Source organism: Aulostomus chinensis, chromosome 5 (genome assembly GCF_037954235.1).
Source record: "Aulostomus chinensis isolate RoL2024-O1b breed Wild chromosome 5, RoL_Achi_v1.0, whole genome shotgun sequence".
Classification (NCBI taxonomy): domain Eukaryota; kingdom Metazoa; phylum Chordata; class Actinopteri; order Syngnathiformes; family Aulostomidae; genus Aulostomus; species Aulostomus chinensis.
The window spans coordinates 10054065-10079350 of record NC_141324.1 but is presented as its reverse complement, the minus strand read 5'-3'; the positions used below and the strand labels follow the sequence as shown (position 1 = coordinate 10079350).

General features: G+C 48.2%; 2 protein-coding genes across 7 annotated transcripts in view; both read left to right on the top strand.

The window, feature by feature from the left end:
• Window positions 1-13984, top strand: part of dab1b (DAB adaptor protein 1b) — a 52223-nt gene extending 38239 nt beyond the window's left edge. For 2 of the 4 annotated variants that reach the window (XM_086203043.1, XM_086203046.1), the window contains 8 exons: window positions 340-405; window positions 1240-1299; window positions 3527-3574; window positions 3761-3875; window positions 9653-10303; window positions 11032-11267; window positions 11519-11622; window positions 11994-13984. In XM_086203043.1, coding sequence (XP_086059169.1) covers window positions 340-405; window positions 1240-1299; window positions 3527-3574; window positions 3761-3875; window positions 9653-10303; window positions 11032-11267; window positions 11519-11605 — 1263 coding nt within the window. In that variant the 3' untranslated portion in view covers window positions 11606-11622; window positions 11994-13984. The remainder of the gene's footprint in view (window positions 1-339; window positions 406-1239; window positions 1300-3526; window positions 3575-3760; window positions 3876-9652; window positions 10304-11031; window positions 11268-11518; window positions 11623-11993) is intronic. The other 2 variants (XM_086203044.1, XM_086203045.1) reach the window with 2 other exon arrangements.
• A 515-nt stretch (window positions 13985-14499) lies between these two features.
• c8b (complement component 8, beta polypeptide) lies at window positions 14500-25206 on the top strand. Of its 3 annotated transcripts, XM_086203047.1 has the most exons (12): window positions 14502-14935; window positions 15120-15261; window positions 17754-17901; window positions 19720-19861; window positions 19970-20102; window positions 20935-21132; window positions 21215-21455; window positions 21545-21673; window positions 21750-21913; window positions 22298-22451; window positions 23655-23726; window positions 23810-25206. In XM_086203047.1, exons 1-12 carry the CDS (start codon window positions 14808-14810, stop codon window positions 23962-23964), a joined length of 1806 nt encoding a protein of 601 aa, XP_086059173.1. In that variant the 5' UTR covers window positions 14502-14807; the 3' UTR covers window positions 23965-25206. The 3 variants fall into 3 exon arrangements, 2 of the variants coding, with proteins under 2 accessions (XP_086059174.1, XP_086059173.1); XR_015115700.1 differs by lacking the exon at window positions 23810-25206 and having other exon boundaries at window positions 14500-14935; window positions 21750-21872; XM_086203048.1 differs by lacking the exons at window positions 23655-23726; window positions 23810-25206 and having other exon boundaries at window positions 14500-14935; window positions 21750-21872; window positions 22298-22462.
• Window positions 25207-25286: the final 80 nt, after the last annotated feature.

Genomic DNA, 25286 nt, shown 5'->3' with positions numbered 1-25286 from the left:
TCGAGTTTCTTGGGTCTAGAGTTGGACTTGAACTACTGCCTGACCAATTCTACTTGTGCTCTTTCCTCTTCCCACCTCACTCCTTTTCTTTCTCTCTTCACCCCTCCATACTCACACACACACACACGCACACACTCACACACGCACACACTCACACACACACTCCTTTTACACCCTTCCTGATCTCATCTCACGCCCCTCTTGACACCATGTCACTCTCCCTCTCATTTATTTCACTCCCTCGCTGTGTCTCTGTATTTGACATGCCACCCCTCTATCTGTCCCTCCATCTCATTACTCTCTGCACCTCCACGCCTGCCCACTACTTCTGTTCTGTAGTACATAGTGTTTGAGGCTGGACACGAACCCCTCCGTGGCCCCCAGTCAGAGGAGAGCGTTTATCAGGTACAAAGACAAGCATCGCCCCCCTTTTTCTTTTCTCTCTCTGTGCCCTGTGGTAGATGATGGTAGCACTAGCATTATGCTGTAGTCACTGTTTTAGAAGAAGAGATGAAGGAGCGGAAGGCAGCTTAGAGCTCTGTTACACTGAAAGGGTTGAGTTGATGTTTTAGATTTCACTCTAAAAGGCCTCAGCTGCAGACTCAGGTCACTGGTCTAATCAGCTGCTTTTAGATTTCCAGCCCTTTGACCCTTCTGTTTGAGACCACTGAAGGACCAGCTAGGACACCAGAGACCTGTCTTATGATTTAATCCCCCCCCCCCCTCTCTCTCTTATTTTTTGCCTCTCTGTATCTTGCGTTTCCTCTGAAGATGAAAGATGCAGAGGGGGAGATTAATCACTCGCCATGCCATTTGATCTCTGAGTGAAACAAGATCAATAGACTTGGGGAAAACATATCCAAAAGTCAACCAGTCGAGGGAGCAGTGAGAGGCGGCGGCGGCGAGGTTAAAAGCAACAGATAGTCCAGATAACGGTGGGAGAAAGACGGCTGAGGCTTTCCTTATTGTTAGATGAAAGAGTTGAGATGTACTGTGGCAGAATAACAATAGGCTTTCCTCACAGGCACAGAATTAGCACACCGCATCCTCCGCCAAATCAATATTGATTTAAGTGGAATTAATTCAACAGCACAACTGTAGAATTTACATAATGAAAGAAAAATAGATCTAAAAATGGACCAAGCAAAAGTGGAGTGCCAGCTTCTCTCTTGCTTCTGTTGTGAACGACGCAGGCTGCTCTGTTACTTACACTTGAATCGACCTCCAACCCCAATGCAGGTCCCAACCAGTCAGCAGAAGGAAGGGATCTATGATGTCCCAAAACGCCATTTCATGACTGTAGGTGTCTTTATTTTATTTTTATTCTTTACTCCTTTACTTGCAAACCTCTCTGTGAGATCCTGGTGTAGGAAGCTGTGTCCATTTATAACATTTCCCTTCATTTGTCCTCAGTGGTTTTAGTCAAAGTCAGACAGGCGTGTGCATCCACGTCCTCTGGTCCCGAGCCTGCTGGGAGAGACAACCAGAGTCTGACGTGTCCGTAATGACACAGAACGTTAGATGGGGGGCTTTGTAGACTGATGCACATTGTGCGACCAGATGGTCCAGACAGGATCGGTTCCGAGCATGGTCTGGATAAACAAACACAGCGGGGACATCTTCCTCAGAGGGTGAGCACGAGAGGTTTGTAGGTAGGTGGGAGGGTGTTGGGTTGAGCTGCATGCAGCGTAGTCATGGTGACATACGATCAAGGCCACATGTTCCTATATGAATAGCAGCACTCGCTCTAGACTGAACTGGTTAAATCAGAACAAACTGTGTAGTTTTATTTCCTCCCTTTCATGAAAACTGAGGTTTATTTTACATTTCATTCCATCCTAGTAGTTCGCCACCATCAAGAAAACACATGGAATTAAGCTGATCTCTGCTAAATATTCACCCGCAAGGTTTGAAGTCAGACCTTCGCTGCAGCTCGTCAAACATGGAGCAGCGCGTGTGCGTAGCGGCAGCGGCGCCTCCACACCTCTAAGTGTTACTGCTTGTCTGTTCATTCAGTTGGAGCTTTCTGAGAGCCTCGAGCTCCCTGATGTGTGTCCGTGCCTGCAGGGACAGACCCCTGTGAACAACCCTTTCCAAATTCAGACTCATTCTGCACCCCTCAGTGGTCGCACGGAGGACACGAGGGTCCCGTGAGCAGCAACACTGATTGCTGTGATTTCTCCCCTCTTCTTTCTTTCTTACTTTATTTTAATACATGCATCCATTTATTTTAGCATGCAAATCCTGTGTGTTGGTGTTTTATGGTGATTCATTGTCTGCTTGTGCATGGCCCCAGACACATCTCATGCAACCGAGCCATCCCACGGTCCGGCTGATGCCCTGCTCCCTCTCCTTTAAGCAGTGCGAGCTGAGGGCAGGGAGACGAGAGCAGGGGGACGAGGGCAGGGAGACGAGAGCAGGGGGACGACGGCAGGGGGACCAGGGCAGGGGGACCAGGGCAGGGAGACGAGAGCAGGGGGACCAGGGCAGGGGAATGAGAGCAGGGGGACCAGGGCAGGGGGACGAGAGCAGGGGGACCAAGGCAGGGGGGCAGGGGGGCAGGGGGGCAGGGGGGCAGGGGGACGAGAGCAGGGGCACGAGGGCAGGGGGACCAGGGCAGTGGGATGAGAGCAGGGGGATGAGGGCAGGGGGACGAGAGCAGGGGGACGAGGGCAGGGGTACAAGGGACGAGAGCAGGGGGACGCTCGCTGTAGGGGAAGGTGATTTCATTCCCTTGGTCCTGCAGGTCCAGGAGCATCTTCCTTCATTCATTTGATGAAATAAACACTCTTTTGTGTGGATGTGTGTGTGACTGTGACTGTGTGTGTGAGTATGCGTGTGTGTGTGTGTGACTGTGTGTGAGTATGCGTGCGTGTGTGTGTGTGACTGTGTGTGAGTATGCGTGCGTGTGTGTATGTGACTGTGTGTGTGACTGTGTGTGAGTATGCGTGCGTGTGTGTGTATGTGACTGTGTGTGAGTGTGCGTGTGACTGTGTGTGTGAGTATGCGTGCATGTGTGTGTGTGACTGTGTGTGAGTATGCGTGCGTGTGTGTTTATGACTGTGGGTGTGACTGCGTGGGTGTGCGTGTGACTGTGTGTGTGTGTGTGACTGTGTGTGTGTGTGTGTGTGTGACTGTGTGTGTGTGTGTGTGTGTGTGTGCTCACAGAGTAGAGTCAGCATGATAACGCAGCCTCTCCGGACGCTCCTGATTGGCAGAAACAAGAACATCTAATCAGACTCTGTTTTAGAGGCCTGCATCTCCTTTTACCCACTCAATTATCGCGCGCCATGAAAGATTCATTTAAGATCCATTTTCTGATAAAGGAGGGAGGGGATGGTTGTGTCTTCCCATCCGCAGCACAGCTGCCTTTGTGAATAGATTTCTCGCCCCCACCTCCACACCCACCCAGCCACGTCACTGTCGCCTCAGCGGAGATGAATTCAAGATGTCATGACTGTGCAGTTCTCATTGTCACGATGTATCACTCTGCCTTCTGCTGTCTCTTCCTTGGTTTGATTTGCAGAATATCAACCACTTTGATCTTTTTGGTGACATGTCCACGCCTCCCTCGGTGAGTACCCCCGCCCCCCAAAACTGCAATAATATCTGAATATCGTGCAGATTGAAGATGAATGTGATGACTTTTAGGTGACTTTGACAGTGTTGACATCTGTGACTGTGTGTGTGTGTGTGTGTGTGTGTGTGTGTGTGTGTGTGTGTGTGTGTGTGTGTGTGTGTGTGTGTGTGTTCCTCACAGATGCCTCCATCGCCTGCCAACACACTGGACCCAAGCAGGAACAGCCGCCAGCAGCAGCAGCAGCACACTGCTGCTGAGATGTACGCCCCCTTCAGCCCCACCTCGGTGCCGTCAGGTAGCCTCACAGCCCAGAACACGAGAACACTAGAACACACAGCAGTTCTGTCAGGGTTGTCCTCTCTGGACTGACTTGTCAGGAGAGTGCCAGAGTGTGAGGAACCTCTCACCTACAGACACAGCACATCTGGTACCTGTTGGATAGAAGTTATGAAGAATTTAAGCTTCGAGGAATGATGCAGGTCCAATTTTCTCTGACAGATACACACGTGTATCACAGACAAACACATCTGCACCAGATGCACACGTATGTCACAGACAAACACATCTGGACCAGATACACACGTATGTCACAGACAAACACATCTGGACCTGATACACACGTATGTCACAGACAAACACATCTGGACCAGATACACACGTTTGTCACAGACAAACACATCTGCACCAGATACACACGTATGTCACAGACAAACATATCTGGACCAGATACACACGTATGTCACAGAGAAACACATCTGGACCTGATACACACGTATGTCACAGACAAACACATCTGGACCAGATACACACATTTGTCACAGACAAGCACATCTGGACCAGATACACACGTATGTCACAGACAAGCACATCTGGACCAGATACACACGTATGTAACTGACAAAGCACATCTGGACCAGATACACACGTATGTCACAGCCAAACACAACTGTAGCAGATGCACACGTATGTCACAGACAAACACATCTGGACCAGATACATATGTATGTCACAGACAGACACAATACAACTGTACCAGATACACATGTATGTCACAGCCAAACACAACTGTAGCAGATACACACGTATGTCACAGCCATACACAACTGGACCAGATACACACGTAGGTCACAGACAGACACAACTGTAGCAGATACACATGTAGGTCACAGACAGACACAGTACAATTGTAGCAGATACACACGTATGTCACAGCCAAACACAAAACAACTGTAGCACATACACACGTATGTCACAGCCAAACACATCTGGACCAGATACACACGTATGTCACAGACAAACACAACTGTAGCAGATACACACGTATGTCACAGACAAGCACATCTGGACCAGATACACACGTATGTCACAGACAAGCATATCTGGACCAGATACACACGTATGTAACTGACAAAGCACATCTGGACCAGATACACACGTATGTCACAGCCAAACACAACTGTAGCAGATGCACACGTATGTCACAGACAAACACATCTGGACCAGATACATATGTATGTCACAGACAGACACAATACAACTGTACCAGATACACATGTATGTCACAGCCAAACACAACTGTAGCAGATACACACGTATGTCACAGCCATACACAACTGGACCAGATACACACGTAGGTCACAGACAGACACAATACAACTGTACCAGATACACATGTATGTCACAGACAAACAGATCTGGACCAGACACACGTATGTCACAGCCAAACACAACTGTAGCAGATGCACACATATGTCACAGACAAACACAACTGTGCCCGATACACACGTATGTCACAGACAAACACAACAGTAGCAGATGCACACGTATGTCACAGACAAACACATCTGGACCAGACACACACATATGTCACAGCCAAACACAACTGTAGCAGATGCACACATATGTCACAGACAAACACAACTGGACCAGATACACAAGTATGTCACAGAGAAACACATCTGGATCAGATACACACGTATGTCACAGACAAACACAACTGTAGCAGATACACACATATATCACAGCCAAACACAACTGTAGCAGATACACACGTATGTCACAGCCATACACAACTGTAGCAGATGCACACGTACGTCACGGACAAACATAACTGTAGCAGATGCACACGTATGTCACAGACAAACACATCTGAACCAGATACACACATTTGTCACAGACAAAAACATCTGGACCAGATACACACGTATGTCACAGACAAACACAACTGTAGCAGATGCACACGTATGTGACAGACAAGCACAACTGTACCAGATACAAAAGTATGTCACAGACAAACACATCTGGACCAGATACACACGTATATCACAGCCAAACACAACTGTGCCCGATACACATGTATGTCTCAGACAAACACAACTGTAGCTGATGCACACGTATATCACAGACAAACATAACTGTAGCAGATACACACGTATGTCACAGCCATACACAACTGGACCAGATACACACGTAGGTCACAGACAGACACAACTGTAGCAGATACACATGTAGGTCACAGACAGACACAGTACAATTGTAGCAGATACACACGTATGTCACAGCCAAACACAAAACAACTGTAGCAGATACACACGTATGTCACAGCCAAACACATCTGGACCAGATACACACGTATGTCACAGACAAACACAACTGTAGCAGATACACACGTATGTCACAGACAAGCACATCTGGACCAGATACACACGTATGTCACAGACAAGCACATCTGGACCAGATACACACGTATGTAACTGACAAAGCACATCTGGACCAGATACACACGTATGTCACAGCCAAACACAACTGTAGCAGATGCACACGTATGTCACAGACAAACACATCTGGACCAGATACATATGTATGTCACAGACAGACACAATACAACTGTACCAGATACACATGTATGTCACAGCCAAACACAACTGTAGCAGATACACACGTATGTCACAGCCATACACAACTGGACCAGATACACACGTAGGTCACAGACAGACACAATACAACTGTACCAGATACACATGTATGTCACAGACAAACACATCTGGACCAGACACACGTATGTCACAGCCAAACACAACTGTAGCAGATGCACACATATGTCACAGACAAACACAACTGTAGCTGATGCACACGTATGTCACAGACAAACATAACTGTAGCAGATACACACGTATATCACAGCCAAACACAACTGTGCCCGATACACACGTATGTCACAGACAAACACAACAGTAGCAGATGCACACGTATGTCACAGACAAACATAACTGTAGCAGATGCACACGTATGTCACAGACAAACACATCTGGACCAGACACACACATATGTCACAGCCAAACACAACTGTAGCAGATGCACACATATGTCACAGACAAACACAACTGGACCAGATACACAAGTATGTCACAGAGAAACACATCTGGATCAGATACACACGTATGTCACAGACAAACACAACTGTAGCAGATACACACATATATCACAGCCAAACACAACTGTAGCAGATACACACGTATGTCACAGACAAACACATCTGGACCAGATACACACGTATGTCACAGACAAACCCTACTGTAGCAGATGCACACGTATGTCACAGACAAACATAACTGAAGCAGATACACATGTATGTCACAGCCATACACAACTGTAGCAGATGCACACGTACGTCACGGACAAACATAACTGTAGCAGATGCACACGTATGTCACAGACAAACACATCTGAACCAGATACACACATTTGTCACAGACAAAAACATCTGGACCAGATACACACGTATGTCACAGACAAACACAACTGTAGCAGATGCACACGTATGTGACAGACAAGCACAACTGTACCAGATACAAAAGTATGTCACAGACAAACACATCTGGACCAGATACACACGTATATCACAGCCAAACACAACTGTGCCCGATACACATGTATGTCTCAGACAAACACAACTGTAGCTGATGCACACGTATATCACAGACAAACATAACTGTAGCAGATACACACGTATGTCACAGCCATACACAACTGGACCAGATACACACGTAGGTCACAGACAGCCACAATACAACTGTACCAGATACACACGTATGTCACAGACAAACACAACTGTAGCAGATGCACACGTATGTCACAGACAAACATAACTGTAGCAGATGCACACGTATGTCACAGACAAACACATCTGGACCAGATACACACATTTGTCACAGACAAAAACATCTGGACCAGATACACACGTATGTCACAGACAAACACAACTGTAGCAGATGCACACGTATGTCACAGACAAGCACATCTGGACCAGATACACACGTATGTCACAGACAAACACATCTGGACCAGACACACACATATGTCACAGCCAAACACAACTGTAGCGGATGCAGACGTATGTCACAGACAAACACATCTGGACCAGATACACACGTATGTCACGGACAAACACAACTGTAGCAGATGCAGACGTATGTAACAGACAAGCACATATGGACCAGATAAACACGTATGTCACAGACAAACACATCTGGACCAGATACACATGTATATCACAGACAAACACAACTGTACCATATACACAAGTATGTCACAGAGAAACACATCTGGACCAGATACACACGTATATCACAGCCAAACACAACTGTGCCCGACACACATGTATGTCTCAGACAAACACAACTGTAGCTGATGCACACGTATATCACAGACAAACATAACTGTAGCAGATACACACGTATGTCACAGCCATACACAACTGGACCAGATACACACGTAGGTCACAGACAAACACAATACAACTGTAGCAGATACACACGTATGTCACAGAGAAACACATCTGGACCAGATACACACGTATGTCACAGACAAACACATCTGGACCAGGTGCACACGTATGTCACAGACAAACACAACTGTAGCAGATGCACACGTATGTCACAGACAAACACAATACAACTGTAGCAGATACGCACGTATGTCAGACACAACTGTAGCAGATGCACACGTATGTCACAGACAAACACAATACAACTGTACCAGATACACACGTATGTCACAGAGAAACACATCTGGACCAGATACACACGTATGTCACAGACAAACACATCTGGACCAGGTGCACACGTATGTCACAGACAAACACAACTGTAGCAGATGCACACGTATGTCACAGACAAACATAACTGTAGCAGATACACACGTATGTCACAGACAAACACAACTGTAGCAGATACACACGTATTTCACAGCCATACACAACTGGACCAGATACACACGTAGGTCACAGACAGACACAACTGTAGCAGATACACATGTAGGTCACAGACAGACACAGTACAATTGTAGCAGATACACACGTATGTCACAGCCAAACACAAAACAACTGTAGCAGATACACATGTATGTCACAGCCAAACACAATACAACTGTAGCAGATACACACGTATGTCACAGACAAACACAATACAACTGTAGCAGATACGCTGAAAACTCATTTCTCATCCGTGATACTTAGGTGTATTTGCTGCTAATGCAAAACTGCGGTGGGGGCAAGACTACGTCAGGGCCCCCACCTGCCCGGAAACTCATCAGTCCTCAAACTCAAGGCAGATACATGAACCACCACCCAGATAGTGGAACTGATCAGGGGTCAGTTCCTCCGCCCCCCACTCAGGGGGGGCCCCACTCTACTCCCAGTCCCTGGTAGTTCGAAGTACTGATTTAACTGATTGTTTTAACTTTTTATCATACCTGTGATGAATCCTTTATGGGAGTGTTTGGATGTAAATTCCTGACCGACAGACACATCCAGGCGCCGTCTTTTCTGCGGTATTGTGACCAAAATGAATGGAAATGAAACCCAGGCAGATGTGAACCTGACAGGAGTAGATCTCTGTACTGTCTCTCTGAGCCTGGTCCTCCATGAGGCCCTTTCTCCCCCAAGGTCCGTGTTAAGTAGCTAACTCGCGTGTTGGGTCACAGCAGCAACATGCTTAGCTTGTGACAGAGTTTGCAGTCATGGAGAGGAAGAGCATGCGGCAATCTTCATCACCCTTCCCCCTTCCCGCCCAGGTTACATGACCATGGGTCCGGTGCAGGCAGCCCAGTGGGCTCAGCAGCCGTTCCCTGCCCAGGCCCAGACGCTAGCTTTCCCCGTGCAGGCCCCCCTCCAGGTGGCCCAGGTCCTCCCTGGTGGTCAACCCGTCATCTGGAGCCAGGCCAACATTTTCCGAGCCACTCAGCAGCAGTGGGCGGCCATGGCGGCCTACATGCCAGCCCAGACTGTGGGTGTAGGGGGCCATGCCATCCCAGCTGCTATGCTCCAAGGCCTGGTACCAATCACCACCATGTGCCCCCAAGCCTGTGACCTATCAGCCCCCTCCTCAGCCATCACCAGCCCCCAGCATACGGCTGACCCCGCCCTGCTCCAGAGGCAGCTCAGCCTGGGGAAGGAAGGCCTGAGCATGGACTTAGACGCTGGGGAGGGCCCGTCTACATCGGGAGCCAGCCCGGCAGCAGGCGTAGGACCTGGTGTTACATCAGCCTCAGTGAGCAGGTGTGGGACCCCCGGCCTCATGAGCGTACCGGACACACTGGCCTGTAGCCAGCTGCTGCCCCCCTCAGCTGCTGCCACACAGGAAGAGGAAGGCAGCTTCAGTGACCTTGACCTTTCCCGGATGACCTTGAGCCCTGGTACCTCCACATCACCGTCTACTGAATCCCGTAAGTCCTCTCCGATAATATCATCTTAGTTGTATGTATATTGACTTGCATATGCGTATGTATATTGAAGTGAAACTTTTGCAACTTTTTTTCTTACGGGCTCGCATGTTTTTCACGTGTCCGTGGAATTAAATACACCAGTAAATGCCACACCTGTGAATTCAGAGCAGAAACGTGTCATAAAGACAGCCACTTAATAGTTAGATGAGATATCAAACCTGTAAGCTAGCTGTGTTCATGCTAAGTCACATGTCCTTCACAGCACGTGAGCTTCAAACATCAAGCTATTTCATCACCACTTCAAAGTTCATAAAAGTTGAGAGAATATTTCTGAACAAAACCTCTCATAAACTTTTGTTGGCAAACAGCTGATTTTTAGCACTGATCAAAAATCCATCGATACAACATTCCATTAGCTTTAGGTGCAGGGAATCGATGGCCACGCTAACGTAGCACAGATGTCTGTCACCATGGCAACGCTTGTGTTGAGTGACGGCATTTTAGATGTCACTACGTACGCCTGGTGGTATTTTCCCTACAAGAGCTCTCTGGCCTTAGTCGGCAGGAAAGGCTGTCTGCTGCTTATGACTGTGGAGGAGACGGCGAGATGAGAACACGCAGAAAAGCCCACTATCCAAATCTGGACCTCGGCATAGATTTGTGGTGTGACGTCGAGTGTATTCAGAGAACTAAATGAACAGATGGCTGACGATGTCTTCAACTTGCAGCCTCCACTCCTGCCCCTCACCAGAGCTCCTCTTCAGACTGCCCCCCCTCCCACACTAGCGACGTCCCGACGGATCACTCCCCCGTGGACCCAGAGGGCAACTCCAGCAGCACCAAGGAGGACCTCTCGGTGAGCGCGAGCACCCCCGCCAACAAGATGCATGGCTTTGATTTAGCGGCTGAAACTGCGACCTGTTATTGTCCCGAGGATGATGCTCTCAACCGTAATCACGCTGAGGTGAATGTCATGTGATTAACTGGGCCAAGTAGGCTTGATTTTCAGAAAAATGTCAAGACGATTAAGAATCAAAGGGCAAATATGATTTAGCTGTCTTGATTAGATCCTACATAACAAACGGCTCTCTGGGTAATTACACTCTCCTCAATGAGCTGGGGTTTTTCTGGGGAAGTGAAAGAAAGTCCTTGGTGAGGAGGAGCTGGTAACATCTCACCTGCAGCAGTCTAATCAACAGCATCTCTGTTTCTCAGGGCTCAGTTGTTGCTGCAGAGTCTCTGTTGCCCGGCGGAGCTCTTGATCCTTCGCCGGATCAGACCTGTCCACAGGAAGACAGCTAGAGAACAACAGACGCCGAGTGGGTATTTCATCACTGCCTCCCCTCTGATTTGCCTGTCGGCTGCCTTCATATTGGGCTTTTCAAGTCTTTTCTGCCCTGCTCTTTTCATCCCCCCCACTCATTCACTTATTCATGTGACATCGTCCAGCTCCTCCCCCACTCTTCCCCGAGCCCTCTCTCTGCTTTATTAGCTTTATATTTTCATTTGTCAGTTTTCCCTCCTTCTTCCTTGTGGATGAGTGGTTTGCTGCCTGTTGGTTTCGCTTGGTGTTGCTGTAATTAAGCATCTCTGCACCACCCTCAACTCAAGTTCACTGCCTTCTCAATGAAGAAAAGGCCGACGCTGCCCCCCGATGGTCAGGTTTGTAACTGCACTGCTTGTCTTTCAGGGGATGGAAGCTCTCACAGCCAGGACAGAAGCTCATGAGGAGAGGAGGAGAGAGATGAGTGACTCTCACAGCTGGATGACTCAGACGGATGAAGGATATTTTGGCAGTTCTCTAGTAAGCTGGCTGTCCCAGGATCTGCTTTCCTCACCAGGCCACGCTCTGTGGCTTCATCATCCAATCCAATAACTTTTCAGCCAGGAAGTGACCTTTGATCTTTGAACCTAAAAAAGGAGGCGTTTGCGGCCTCCCGTAAAGATCGAACCTGTGTGGATTCATTAAATGACCGCGGCGATGTTGAGGATGCAAATTATTTTTTGGAAAAAGGTCTTGACCTCGTCGACTGCCACCAGCAAAGACTGCGCACAGCAGATGGATTCGCCAAATGTTCTCATCGCGTCGCTCAGACCATTCGTCCGTTTGCATGAACAGACTCGTGTGGGACTCATCTGTGAGCAAAACTGTTCTCTGCAGCTTCCTTCGAGGTCTGACACAAATCCAACAAGTCGTTTCTTATTTTATAAGACGTGAAGTTGATGACGCCGAGTCATTACAGATATCAAAGTGACTCCGAGGCATCAGTGTTGAAATCAGATTTGCCAAAATTATATTTTGTAAATAAGAATCCTCCCAGCCCCCATACCTTAGCCTCCGTGCCATAAGATAGCTCTCTGCCTCTCGGATGCCAACTCCATGTCTCTCTCTCTCTCTTGATCGCCCTACCAGCACCTCAGTTCTTGACATCTGGATGTTTGTTTCACTTTTGCTGCCATTTTTTTCACTCTGAAATGTCTTTGTTTCTGTTGGGTCAGTGAGTTATGAACTGTGAATCTGCGTTACATGGTCATTCTGATTACCAGAGCCTGATGTTTGAGCCAGATGAGAGACACCAGGGTCCGTGTGAGACGAGAGGTCTCCCCCAAACACCTGCGCGTGCACACACACACACACACACACACACACACACACACACTCTAGTGAATAGATGGCAGATGTCCCTGCATCTCTTCGTTGGTGTTCTATGTTTGAGGACACTGTAGTTCTGTCCCACTTCTGATCAACGTCCTTCTTTCATGTGTCAGTACAACTGCTGCAGCAAAGAGAGACCTGTTCTAGAGGATCGCACTCAACATCTTTGACCTTCAGGTCAACCTCCACTACTCGCTTCAAAAGTTTTTTGACCTAAAGCTGATGTGGTGCAGGGGGTCAAAGGGGCGGAGCCAGTTGCCATATTCCTACTTCCTACCCCCTTTCTTCTTGTCCCCTCAGTACCTGGCAGCCCTCCTGGGTGACAGAGTGGCGTATAGTTTAGAGAGAGACCACATGACATCATGTTCAAGCCCAACACACGGTCGAGGTCATGGCGAGCTGAACGTGGTTCGAATCTTTATACTAATACCCCGCAGTACTTCTACTGCAGTATCTGCAAGATGCCATGTTGGCCATGCTAACATAGTTAGCCTACCCAGAGGAAACACCTGAGCACACATCAGGCATAGCTAACTCGCGGAGAGTGGTCCATGAAAGCCCCCACAGGAACCAGAGCGAGTGTTAGTGGCATCCTGGAAGACTCTGGGAAAGAACAACACAATATTGTTTGGTTCTGGTGCTGAACTCCAGTTCACATGTGAACCAGACCCGACCTGACCGAGCTTCATGGTGATCGCAGCTACACACCTGTGACGTTTTGGGACAGCATCTGCACAGTTGGCTCCACTGAGCCTACGAATCTAACCATCTGACACAGTTGGTAGTTCCTGCAGGTCTCTCCAGAGCCACACACACACACACACACACACACTGACTCTCAAGGTAAAAATGGTAACCCCTGCTCAAATAAGAAAAATAAGGAAAAGTCGAAAATATTTTGTAAATTTTATTTATGAAATGATGAAATGTCATGAAAAAGAGAAAAAAGGACTTTTGTATGTCTATGACTTCCCTCATACACTGTGCCCCTCCCACTGTTAATTCACAAATAAAATATCATGTGATTCCCACTCCTCTCTGGGCTTCTCATTCCCGTGGACCTGCCAGCAGCTTCTCTCCGATCGACTGCTGTCAGAAAGAGAAACAGAACCACTGTCAGGTGACATCTCACTGTTCTACCGCAGCCTGCAGGTGATGGCCAGCAAAATATGTGTTCATTAGGCACCACCACCCAAAAGGGGGGTCTTATGTCGTACCATTGAGTGTACTTAATGACGTTAAGTCAAAAAAGGGCTCCATTTCTAATCCGTACCAATAATAGCAGCACTCGTGAGGCAGCGTTTTGTTGATCTTCACTGAGTAGGTAAACTTGCTGAGTCATGGGATTGTGTCATTGTGTAAAATCCCAAATCAGGGAGGCTGACCAAAGTTCAGAGGTCAATTGTTCACTGGCGTGACTCAGAGTATCTGACCAAACACATCAGGAGCAGGAATCCACTTGATTTCTCAGTCCTGTAAATTTCTGGTGCATCAGAACTCTTGTGTTGCTCAACAGCCGACGTCAAGATTCGCGCAGGGTTGTGGAACTCAACCCTCCTGCCTGCTGAGTCTCAACTTCACTATGAGATCATAACTATACATAGATTTTTTTCATGTTATTTCTTATTTATGTTATTTGGCCTGTTATTACTGCTTCCTTGCGTCCTTACATCTGGCCGGCCAAATCAAATCTTATGATGAGCCACTTCGGTGCCCGGGCCCTATATTGGGCAGCCCTGGTCTAGGAGGGTTCCTGATGTTGGGTTTAGCACAAGTGAAGAAATCAGTGTTGACCAGACGGACGCAGTGTAGCGCTGCAGCTCTGCGTGCTCAGCTCCACCCCTGAGCATGTGTTTGCACAGAGAGCCGAGCGCCGGCGCCTCGTCCCCCCACTCACAACACCTCACCATGATTCCTGTGCTCGCTGAACGCTGCTGCTTCCTCCCCGCCACTCTGTGCTTGCTGCTGCTGCTGAGGTAGGACCCCTGCATTCTGCTGTCTTCTCTACCAAGCCCTCCTTGTTATCTTTAATTTATCAACAGTTTTCTCTGACTGTCAAATTTCCCAGAAGAAGCCAATCTAGCAAGTTGATCTAATTTCATAAGAATATCCAACAACTGTAGTTGCCATCAGGTGAAATGTCGGTTTGCCATGACACAGTGAAGCAGCGGCAGCCAGCGACGGGGTCTCCAGCGCTCGAGAAGCTCGGCCAGCGGGCGGGCAGGTGCTGGTGCACCCTGTGGACTGCGTTCTGTCAGAGTGGAGCTCCTGGTCGCGGTGTGACACCTGCCAGAAGAAGAGAGTGAGTGGGTTTCATACGTGAAGGTCAGGACAGTCAGCACTTCTGGTCGTGTGAGGTGAAACGCAGCTCTGCCAGATGAGAAGAGTTCAAGCGCTGGAATCAGCAGAGTAGAAACCACTGCATGAATGTGATCTGACGTGGCGAGTCAGCTGACTGCTTCACGTCTTAAACATCATAGCCACGATTCATCCATGGAGCAAATACAACAAATGAAGAAGAACAACCTCTATAGAGTGTGTGGTTAAACTCCTGGAGGTGCTGGGGGGGACTGGAGTCACATGACTGGACTCAAATTGAGTCGACAGACTTTGACCTGAGTCAACTGGAAACTGCTTCTGTTGTTTGATAATGAGGAGTCATGATCATGTGACCTGCATTCAGCTGTATTTGATGCGTGGGGGGTGCAGGCAGGCGTGCCGGTCGATGTGCAGATGTTGCAGCAGAGCTCTGCTGCTGTGACCGTGTTTGGCTCTTTAGGGTACCCGTAGGGTGACACAAATCCACCCGTAGGGTGACCCGTAACCCAACAGTGCTGCCCAGCGTGTAAGTACAAGTCAGATATTTGTTCCAGCAACATGATGCAGTATCTTTATCTTTTACTAACATTTTCAGTCCCATTTCAATGAGACACTGACCTGTGATATGAGCAATGGTGTCTCTTTCATTCCTCCTCCAAGTTTCTGGACCTGGATTCTGAGTTCAGACCCTGGAGGTAAAACCATACCACTTCATATTTATGGAGAAAGAACAAGAGGACAGTCGCCCAGTCAGTGGGTGTAGCATTTAGCTAACGTGTCTGTGAAACTGATCAGAAGCACGCCGCCAGCTGGCGCTCGGTCCAGCGCTAGCATCATTGCTAGTTTAAGCTGCCACAAATGACACTTTGGCCATCACCCTTTAACCAGCTAATGACAGCAACTGCTCCACCTGCTCCTGGTGCTCCACCTGCTCCAGGTGCTCCACCTGCTCCAGGTGCTCCACCTGCTCCAGGTGCTCCGCCTGCTTCAGGTGCTCCACCTGCTCTAGCGTGTTACTGAGGCTGGTCTGGTGCCTCCATGTAGACGAGCAGCAGGAGACTTTTGCTCCATGGACCCAGAAGAGGCTGGTCTCTGGTCAGTAGAGTCATGAGGGACGAGATGTTAGAGACTCAGAGAACCTGGAGACATGGAACCCCACCTCCTCCAGACCTGCTCCACCTCCTCCAGACCTGCTCCACTTCTGATGGTGTAGGTGGATTCCTGCAGCTCCCGTGTACAAACATCAGACCTGCTCCACCTCCTTCACCTGGAGCAGGAGGAGATGTGGTTCTCCAGGTGAGGAGCGCTCTCATCTCCTGAAATGTGAGCACCACTGGAACAGCAACCCTCTCTGTCCTGGATCAACCTGGAATTAAGAGGGAACAGCACCAGGCTCTCTGATTGGTCTGAGTGATGTCACACCTGGAACTCACCTGTGAATACTCAGGTGTTTACTGACGGCTTCTTAGCGCCCTGGTTTGGGTCTGATCACAAGCCTCTAAACACTAAACACCAGAATGAGGCTGAACACGTCTGAACGCACACACGGCGCCATCAACCAACCACCTGGCGCCATCGACCAACCACCTGGCTCCATCGACCAGCCGCCTGGCGCCATCGACCAACCACCGGGCGCCATCAACCAACCACCGGGCGCCATCAACCAACCACCTGGTGCCATCAACCAACCACCTGGTGCCATCAACCAACCACCGGGCGCCATCAACCAACCACTGGGCACCATCAACCAACCACCTGGCGCCATCGCCCAACCGCCTGGTGGTTAGATAGCTTAAATGGGGCCCGCAGTGTTTTTCCCTCCAGCCTTGTTAACATGTGCAGGGGAGCTGTGGTTCCTGATCAACAGCCACAGCAGTGATCAAAGCAGGGAGCAATGAGTTGGTCTCCCTCATTGCCACTCACTATCAACAGAAGACGCTGCAGCTCAGCTGAACCTCCCTGTGTTGCTCTGATGGTGACAGTAATGACCGTTGTCTTTAAACTGGCCGCTGGAAACGAGGGCGGATGATGAGACGCGTAGCACTCGACTTGTTTGGCTGTGCTTGACACAGAGGCTCGCCTCGACCTGCTGGACTCGCTCCACAGAAACAGGACTCACTTGAGATCAGACCTTTCAGGCTCGAGACTTGCACAGGTGTGCTGTACTTCTCCCTCAGCTGATCTGGATGAAACAGTCTCTTATATCCTGTGATTAAGATGCAGGGCAGCGCTTGGAGGCGCTGAAGCAGCCGAGCACTGGCTGACAAAGGTCCTCGCTGATGCACTCCCCTGCTCACTCTCATCCACTTTACAGGGAGGCAAATTAATAACCTTGACATGACAAAGTGAAAACAGCCTCTAATGTGATTTTAGCTGTTAGAGCTCCCTGGCGCCCATTCTGAGCTCCAGCACCTTTAATGGGTAGAGCAAGCACTTCTCTGACCATGGATGTGTTTGTCTCCCTCAACCATGCAGTACCGCTACGCTAAACTCACCCAACCATCACAGTTTGGAGGGGAGCTGTGCAATTTTCATGGCAGGGAGGAGGAGGCCTGTGACGTCCCAGCCCGCTACACCTGTGACAGTATTCCTCTGTGTGAAGGTTTCTTCTGCTCCCACACAGGTACAAACCTCTACGTGTGCTCTGCTTTCAGGGGAAGTTTGCCCTTCGGTGCACGGCGCTCCCAGTTCTTTTTAAACACTAGTTTTCCTCCACAGTTCCATTACAGTGTCATGTTGTCCAAGTTTGCTGCCAACCTTAATCCAAGGTTGCTGATGGCCAGGAAGAATTTCAACTCAAATTAAAAAACTGCATTTTGCTGCTCTGAATAATGAAACTGGAATGAAAAATAATGAAACTTCCCAAAATTCATGCAGGACTTGAGGAAGTTATGTTTAAGAGGTCAAGTAACAAGAGGAACTAATCTGCTTTGCACTCCAAGCCACTTATCTGAGAAATGTAAGAGTATTTCTCAGATAAGCTCCAAGCTCCTCCTCTCTAAATACGAAGCTGCAGGAGCCGCTTGAGTTAGCTTAGCACGCGTATTCACAGTCAGCGGCCTCAGGAATCAGGCTCAGCACATCCAAGAGCGACGCTGAACTGTGGATCAGAGAGTTGGTGACAGCACTACTGCACCTTCATGACCACTCATGAGGCGTTCAGCTCAGCGAGTCAGGCTGCAGCGCTGGAGCTGCCACTGAGCCCTGAGCGGCTCAGGGAACAAGTCTGTTTCATCAGTGGATTCTAATGATTCACTAAAAAGAAGAATTTTTCCTGTCATGACTGGAATGGATAGAGCAAGCTAGCATCTTCTTCTGTGGGGGATTTATGGTGGCCTACATCCAGGGGCAGTGCAGTGCCGCCACGCTGGTTCAGGCAACACCAGTTTGTCCTCCACTGTCTGGCTGAATTCCAGCAGACTGACAGACACAAGCGGTGGGTGACGGTTCTGTCCCACTGACCGGTGACGGGACATGACGGTTCTTTGAGCCCTAAATGAGCCCCTCACCACGTCTGCAGGCTTTGCCTGAGTTACCTGATTACCTCCAATTCTCAGTGTTGGGCCACTGTTACCATGGTTACCAGAGAGCTTCCAGGAATTGTGGAATTTCTTATGGATGACATATTTATAATCAGCCTCCCTGTGCTCATTCACACATTACATGAAAATATAAAATATTATAGGTTTATTATACAACTCTAAAAAACCACTAAATTCAAGGGAGAGAAAGAAAGCTACAGAACGGTGCTCAGGGCGATATTTTAAACTTTATTGATTTTCAGATTGACTCCTGACTTACACGATGTCATCTTGAGCCATCTCTTTATTTCATGGATCATAGATTTCTATATCTGCTTCTGATGGCGCACCAAATGTTTGTCACATTGTTTCTTTGTATGATTATAATTTTGCAAACGAAAAAGTTTATTCTGAAACATGGTTTTGTTGATGTCGCCATGGTTACATGACAGCGCTGTCCCATCCTAGTTGTACCATTTTGGGTCCTTACAGCCCCTCCCACCGACTGACCCACCAGGTGATGTCGGTTCACCCTTGGAGTCGGCAAATTTGCTGTTTGGAACCGAGCCTCTGGGCCAACACAGGACGTCAGTGAGGTCATACAGTCGATGCTGTAGGTGCTGGAGGTTCAATGAGGTCCAGAACTTTGCCTGCAGTAACAGCTCATCGCCACAGGTGTCACCCATGGCAGTGTAACTGAAATCCTTGAGACTTAAACACAAAACTAACCTGTTTCATATTCACCAGAGACACAAAAACACGGAGTGCCCCAGAAGCTCTGGATGCATCTTTTAGGCCACAGCAACTGGGCCGGCACATGCAGGCTGGATGCTTTACTGCATGGCACAGATTTCGAGGAAGACTCTGACAATTGATTGGAAATAAACCCCAGTAAAGGCTGCATGTGTGTCTCCCTCCAGGTCGCTGTATACCCAGAACGCTGCAGTGTAACGGGGAGGATGACTGCGGGGACATGTCTGATGAAGCCGGCTGTAAGAAGGTTCAGAAGCCCTGCAGGCAGGAGGCCCAGGAGTACTGGGGAATTGAGAACCTTGCCAAAGGGTGAGTCACACTCCCACTGGGCTGCACTGGACTGGATCTATGTTGCCTCTAGGATGTGTGAACACGTCGCTGTTGTCAATCTGCTCACAGTCAGTGTTCTCCTTCTAGAATCAACATCTTGAACAGCAACCTGGAGGGCGTGGTTCTGGATAACAGATACTACGCTGGCAGTTGTTCGCCTCACTACATCCAGGATGTCAGATTCAGGAAGCCCTACAACTTACAACAGTACACTCTGGAGGTGAGATGTTCCCACTCCCGTTTCTCCTTCCTGATACTTGACCGATACTGAGCACTGGTCACGTGATCACTTTTCTAACGTATCTGTTCAATGACTGATGTTGACAGTCAGCCCTGACATTAAACCCTGACAGGTGAAACGGAAAACATTGATTACCTCATTACAACAGCACCTTTCAACCACAAAACTGCCAATTTGACTACAAGGGAGCAAAATTTCATTCATTTACAACTTAGCTCTCAATAGATGATCAAAAAGGAGCAGGAGAACGCAGCTCCACGTTCATGTATTTCATGGAGTTGCAACACGAGCCCCTCCTCGATGCAAACGCGAGCAATCACATATTCACTGTGCTGCAGTAGTCAAGCTCTTGAGTTCTGTCCTACTGTTCTTGCTCAACTGTTTACAGCACCGGGTTCTTCCATGTTTTTGTCAAGCTGGCATGTTCCATCTCATCTTTAACCTTTGGTGGCCATCATTGATGCTTCAGGACTGCATCAGTATATGATTTACTAACATAGCCTGAAAGGAACACACCAACATTTTGGGAAATACACTCATTTGTCATTTGAGGGTTGAGATTCTCAGAGAACAACTGAATGCTAGTTAGCTGAGCACAGTGTATGGTGGTGGATGGGAAGTGTTAGCATTCCTCTGTCAAACCTTCCTTTAAACATTGAATAATCATGGTTTGTTTTCTGTTGTTCCCTTGGAAACATTGTCCTTCATTCCCAGTAAGACCCCCCGCGTCGGGCAGCCCACAGTCTTTGTGTCTATAAAATTACATTTTTAGTGTTTTTATTATATCCTGAAATGGAAATTCTCTTCACAGACAAAAGGCTCCTATGATTTCTCGCTGGCCTCTTTTAACTTTTACTCTGAGTACATGGACCACACTGTAAAGGAGCGGACGACCAAAACCACCGTCACCTTTGGCTTCGCCATTCCAGGCGTCGCTGAATTCGGCTTCAACTACAATGACGCCAAATACACCAAGTCAGAGCAGAAGATTCGCCGTGCCGCAGGCAAGGTGATTTTTTGTTCCTGTTGTCGCCACATCTCAACAGCGTGTTCCCACACCTGCCTTCCTTCATCCGCCTTCCTCTCACTAGAGTTACAGCTTCGTGAGTGCCAAAGCAGAGCTGGAGCTGGCCCAGTACATGCTGAAGCCCGACGGTTTGATGCTCCACCCCGACTTCCTGCAGCGCCTGCGCTCCTTACCGCAGTCCTATGTTTACGGGGAGTACAGGCAGATCTACAGAGACTTTGGCACCCACTACATCACTGAGGCTGCCCTGGGAGGGGAGTATGAGCACACCATCATCCTGGACAAGGAGAGGCTTGGGAAGACAGGTAACAAATAGAGGTCCAGTAGACACAACGTGGCCCTGACGCTGTCCGCCGGTACTGTGACAAGTAATAATACTACCTGACTTGCACAGATTACTCTTTGGAAGACTACAAGTTCTGCATGCAGGCAGGACTTAAAATTGGGGCCAACATATATGGCACCTACGTGACGGTGGACGCTCAGGGGGGCTCCTGCGATGGGCTGCTGAACGAGATGGGAGGTGAGCGTCCATGTTTCATCCTGCTGTCTGCAGTGTGTCAAAGACAGACACTCATGCCTCCACTCTTCTGCTCCAGAGGACACAGAGCACGGCAGCATGGTGGAGGACTTTGTTGCCGTTGTTCGGGGGGGTAGCAGTGAGTCCATCACAGCCCTGGTGTCTAAGAAGCTCCCCCCTCCCGAGCTGATGAGGCTATGGGGTGAGGGCGTGCGTTTCAACCCAGACTTCATTCGCAGAACGGTGACTTAACTCTGACTTTACATCACATATTTAGACTCAGACACACGTTGTTGTCTTTCTTCATGCATCTTTGGAATTTCCCCATGACACTGGCACACAAGCCAGGGAATGGAGTCATAGCTGAGCAGCTAGAGAGAAGATTTCACAGCTTTACATGAAAAGGTGCCAGAGCTCATGTCCGACTAAAGCAAGCTGAGGTACATATGAAGGAGCTGGTCGTTGGGGCACAGTTGACACCATCCCACAAGAGGGAGAAAGAGAAAAACAGCAAAAGATCCAAACTTAAATCAGCTTCATTCATTCATTGTTACATTGTGAAGGTTTCTAGTTGGCCCTATCTTAAAAAGTAAATTCTGAGAGTTGTATATTTGTGTTTGTCATTAGACGCTGCCGCTGTATGAGCTGATAACCTCCAGAGACTTCACCCATGATGCCATCCTGAAGAGGAACCTGAAGCGAGCGCTGTCAGAGTACCTGGCGGAGGCCAGCTCATGTCGATGCGCCCCCTGCCACAACAACGGAGTGGCGGTGCTGAGAGGTGCGGACCAGTAGCACTGCTCTGAGTCTAACCTGACATGTAACAACACACTCACTAGTGATCAGCCTCCGCTGAGGATAGAATAGAGAGTTAAATCATGGACTCTGTAGTCAACGGTTCTTTCACAGGTCCAGGTTTATATTTGAACATAACTGTATTTGCCTGGGGCGGCCCGGTGGAGCAGTGGTCCTCACGGTGGCCCCCCAGCAAGAAGGTTGTGGGTGGAGCCCTGGCTGGAGCACGGGGTCTTTCTGGGTGAGTCTCCATGTTCTCCCTGTTCCTGTGAGGGTTCTCTCTGGTACTCCAGCTTCCTCCACAGTCCAAAGACATCAAGAGGGACCAGGTTAATCCAGACTCTAAATTGACCGTAGGCGTGGCTGGGAGAGCCAATGGTTGTCTGTCTCTATGTGTTGGCCCTGCGATGGACTGGTGACCTGTCCAAAGGTCAAACAGTACAACCAGCTTATCCAAGTGATTAACTCACCGTTTAAAATTGAAAAAATGTTTTCATAAAATGTACGCAAATTTTAAAACGTATTTGCGATTTTGAAAAGATGAATCGTTGATGTTCTTTTCTGTTCCTCTGTTAGTTACAGTCATTGTTTATTCTTCGTTTTTAGACATTCAAATCAAATTTTTTCTTTATTAATTCTCTGTGAGTCCAGAATGCAGAAAGGCCCAACCACATGTATTTAGTATGAGGATAATTGCTAGATTTAAAAAATAAACTTCCAAAAAACATCCAATTGATTTAAGGGTAGGTGGATTACTGAACATACAGCTGGACAAAGAGGGTGGGGTTTATTCCAAATGACCACCTGGAGAGATTGTTAATGGACAGTACCCTGAAGCTAATGGAGACTAACATCACATCAATTTTAATGTTTTTTTTAACTTTTGTATTGTTGAATGTTGTTTGTCTTCGAATGAACCCGCGTCTGGCAAGAAAGTTGAGTCATCCAAATATGCGTGGCTTGCTCTTCCTGCATTTTTGGAATCACAAAGAAGTAATTTTGAAGAGGAAAAAGTCTTTGTGCACTCAAGACATTTATTAGTTAGCACTTCAAAGGCCAAAAACAAGCTTGTGAGTGAAGCATCATGGACGGTTCCCTCTCTGGGCCACTGCTATCATGTGTGATGATGATGATAGGAGTTGTGCCAATGATGGCGGAGATGATGATGAAGGTGCGTCCTCCTCTACAGGTACCCGGTGTGACTGCGTGTGTCCAGTGGGCTACAGTGGACGTGGCTGTGAGGTCACTCACAGACTGAAAGGTTGGGAGATGCAGCAGGATTTAGTCTTTGTGTGCGTCCTGCGATGGCAGGGCGAGGTGTAATGACAAGATGCTCTGTGACAGATATAGCCACTGACGGCAGCTGGAGCTGCTGGGGCTCGTGGTCGTCCTGCAGTGGCGGGACAAAGATGAGGAGCCGCCGGTGTGACAACCCAGCACCCAGCAACGGAGGCCTGGCCTGCAGAGGCCTGCAACAGGAGTCCAGCCAGTGCCCTTAAAACCTGTCCGTGTTTCAGGCTTTGATAAAGATGGATGGAGGTCCCTGAGACCAGTCTGTGCTGTGTTTTGTGTTGCGTGTTTCTACTGTAACGTCATGATTCACACTGAAGCAGCCACTGACTTCTGTGAGTTGCCCTCAGGACGTAGTTTTAAATGTTTAAGTACAGATGACCTGAATCTGTCTCTGTTGCACTCGAGCCAGGCTACAAAGTCGATCTTTTAAAGGAACAGTGTGCAGTATTTAGATCTTTTGGCAGAACTTTAATGTTTCATTCATAACTACATTTTTATCCGTGAATAATCAGCTGAAACTAAGAATTACTGTGTCTTTCTTAGCTAAGAGCAAGCCAGTTTTAGGTCGTAGTAGCTACCAACCAGAACAGATGAACCAGTTCACCTGCTGGTTTCTTTGTTCAGCTCTGTTATGCCTACAGGTCCCATTCTCATTTATCAATAGAACGAAGTTCTTCAAACTGGGACCAAATGCTCACTGGAACTGAAGAGATTTCAATAGTCGAAGGTCAGACGTGACTGTCCAATGAGGGCGTTTCTTCAAACATAGTCAAACCCCACTGGGACTCAAGGATGACCTGAAAGTAACTTAATGGTCAGAGGTCAAGGTTGCTGTGACAGCCAGATGTCGCATATATCACAAACATACATGTGGTACTTCTAGTTGATGGTACCTAGAATGAGTTTGAGAGGCTACATTGGGAAATTGTGTATCACAGTAGGAGGGCCAGCTGTAGCAATGGCGATGTAACGCTAAGGTCGCTGTCCATCCATGTGACACGCCACCAATGAGGGAAGACAAAACAAATCACAGTATTTAAATTTCACTATCAATGTTTAATTTAGTACTTGTATTTCAAAATGTGAAATAGTCAACAGTCTGACACCAGACATCGACCACCCACCATCAAGACCAATATTCAAATGAACAAAGCTCTCTGGCGACCAGGGAAGGAGAAGAAAAGCAGAGCAGGAAAAACAGAGCTGTTGATGCACTGGTCTGCAGTTAGCCTGGTAGTGTGGTACAAGGTCATGCTAACTCGCTAGCTTACTTTTGGATGATAGTCACGTGTTTTTCTAACCAATAAATGAATGGAGCTAGCATGAGTTCATGTCAGGGCCGTCTTAATTCATCAGGGAAGTGTGGGAGGATCAGTTGTGTCCAGCAGGGTTTTTTTGCCACTTGCTGACGGTGTTCTACCTCAAATTAAAGAAAATCTCAAAAAGGAAGCTAACATTTCTGTGTGGGTGCAAGAAAATTAGTTGTGGAAATGACTGCAATGCAAGAGGAGCACCAACTGATGTCTTT

Bases quoted from the DNA above. Each gene is read 5' to 3' on its own strand.
- c8b (XM_086203047.1), top strand. From the start codon at position 14,808: ATGTGTTTGCACAGAGAGCCGAGCGCCGGCGCCTCGTCCCCCCACTCA. The intron at 21,456-21,544 runs GTAACAAATAGA...TGACTTGCACAG, and splicing joins GGAGAGGCTTGGGAAGACAG to ATTACTCTTTGGAAGACTAC. The intron at 21,914-22,297 runs GTGACTTAACTC...GTTTGTCATTAG, and splicing joins CAGACTTCATTCGCAGAACG to ACGCTGCCGCTGTATGAGCT.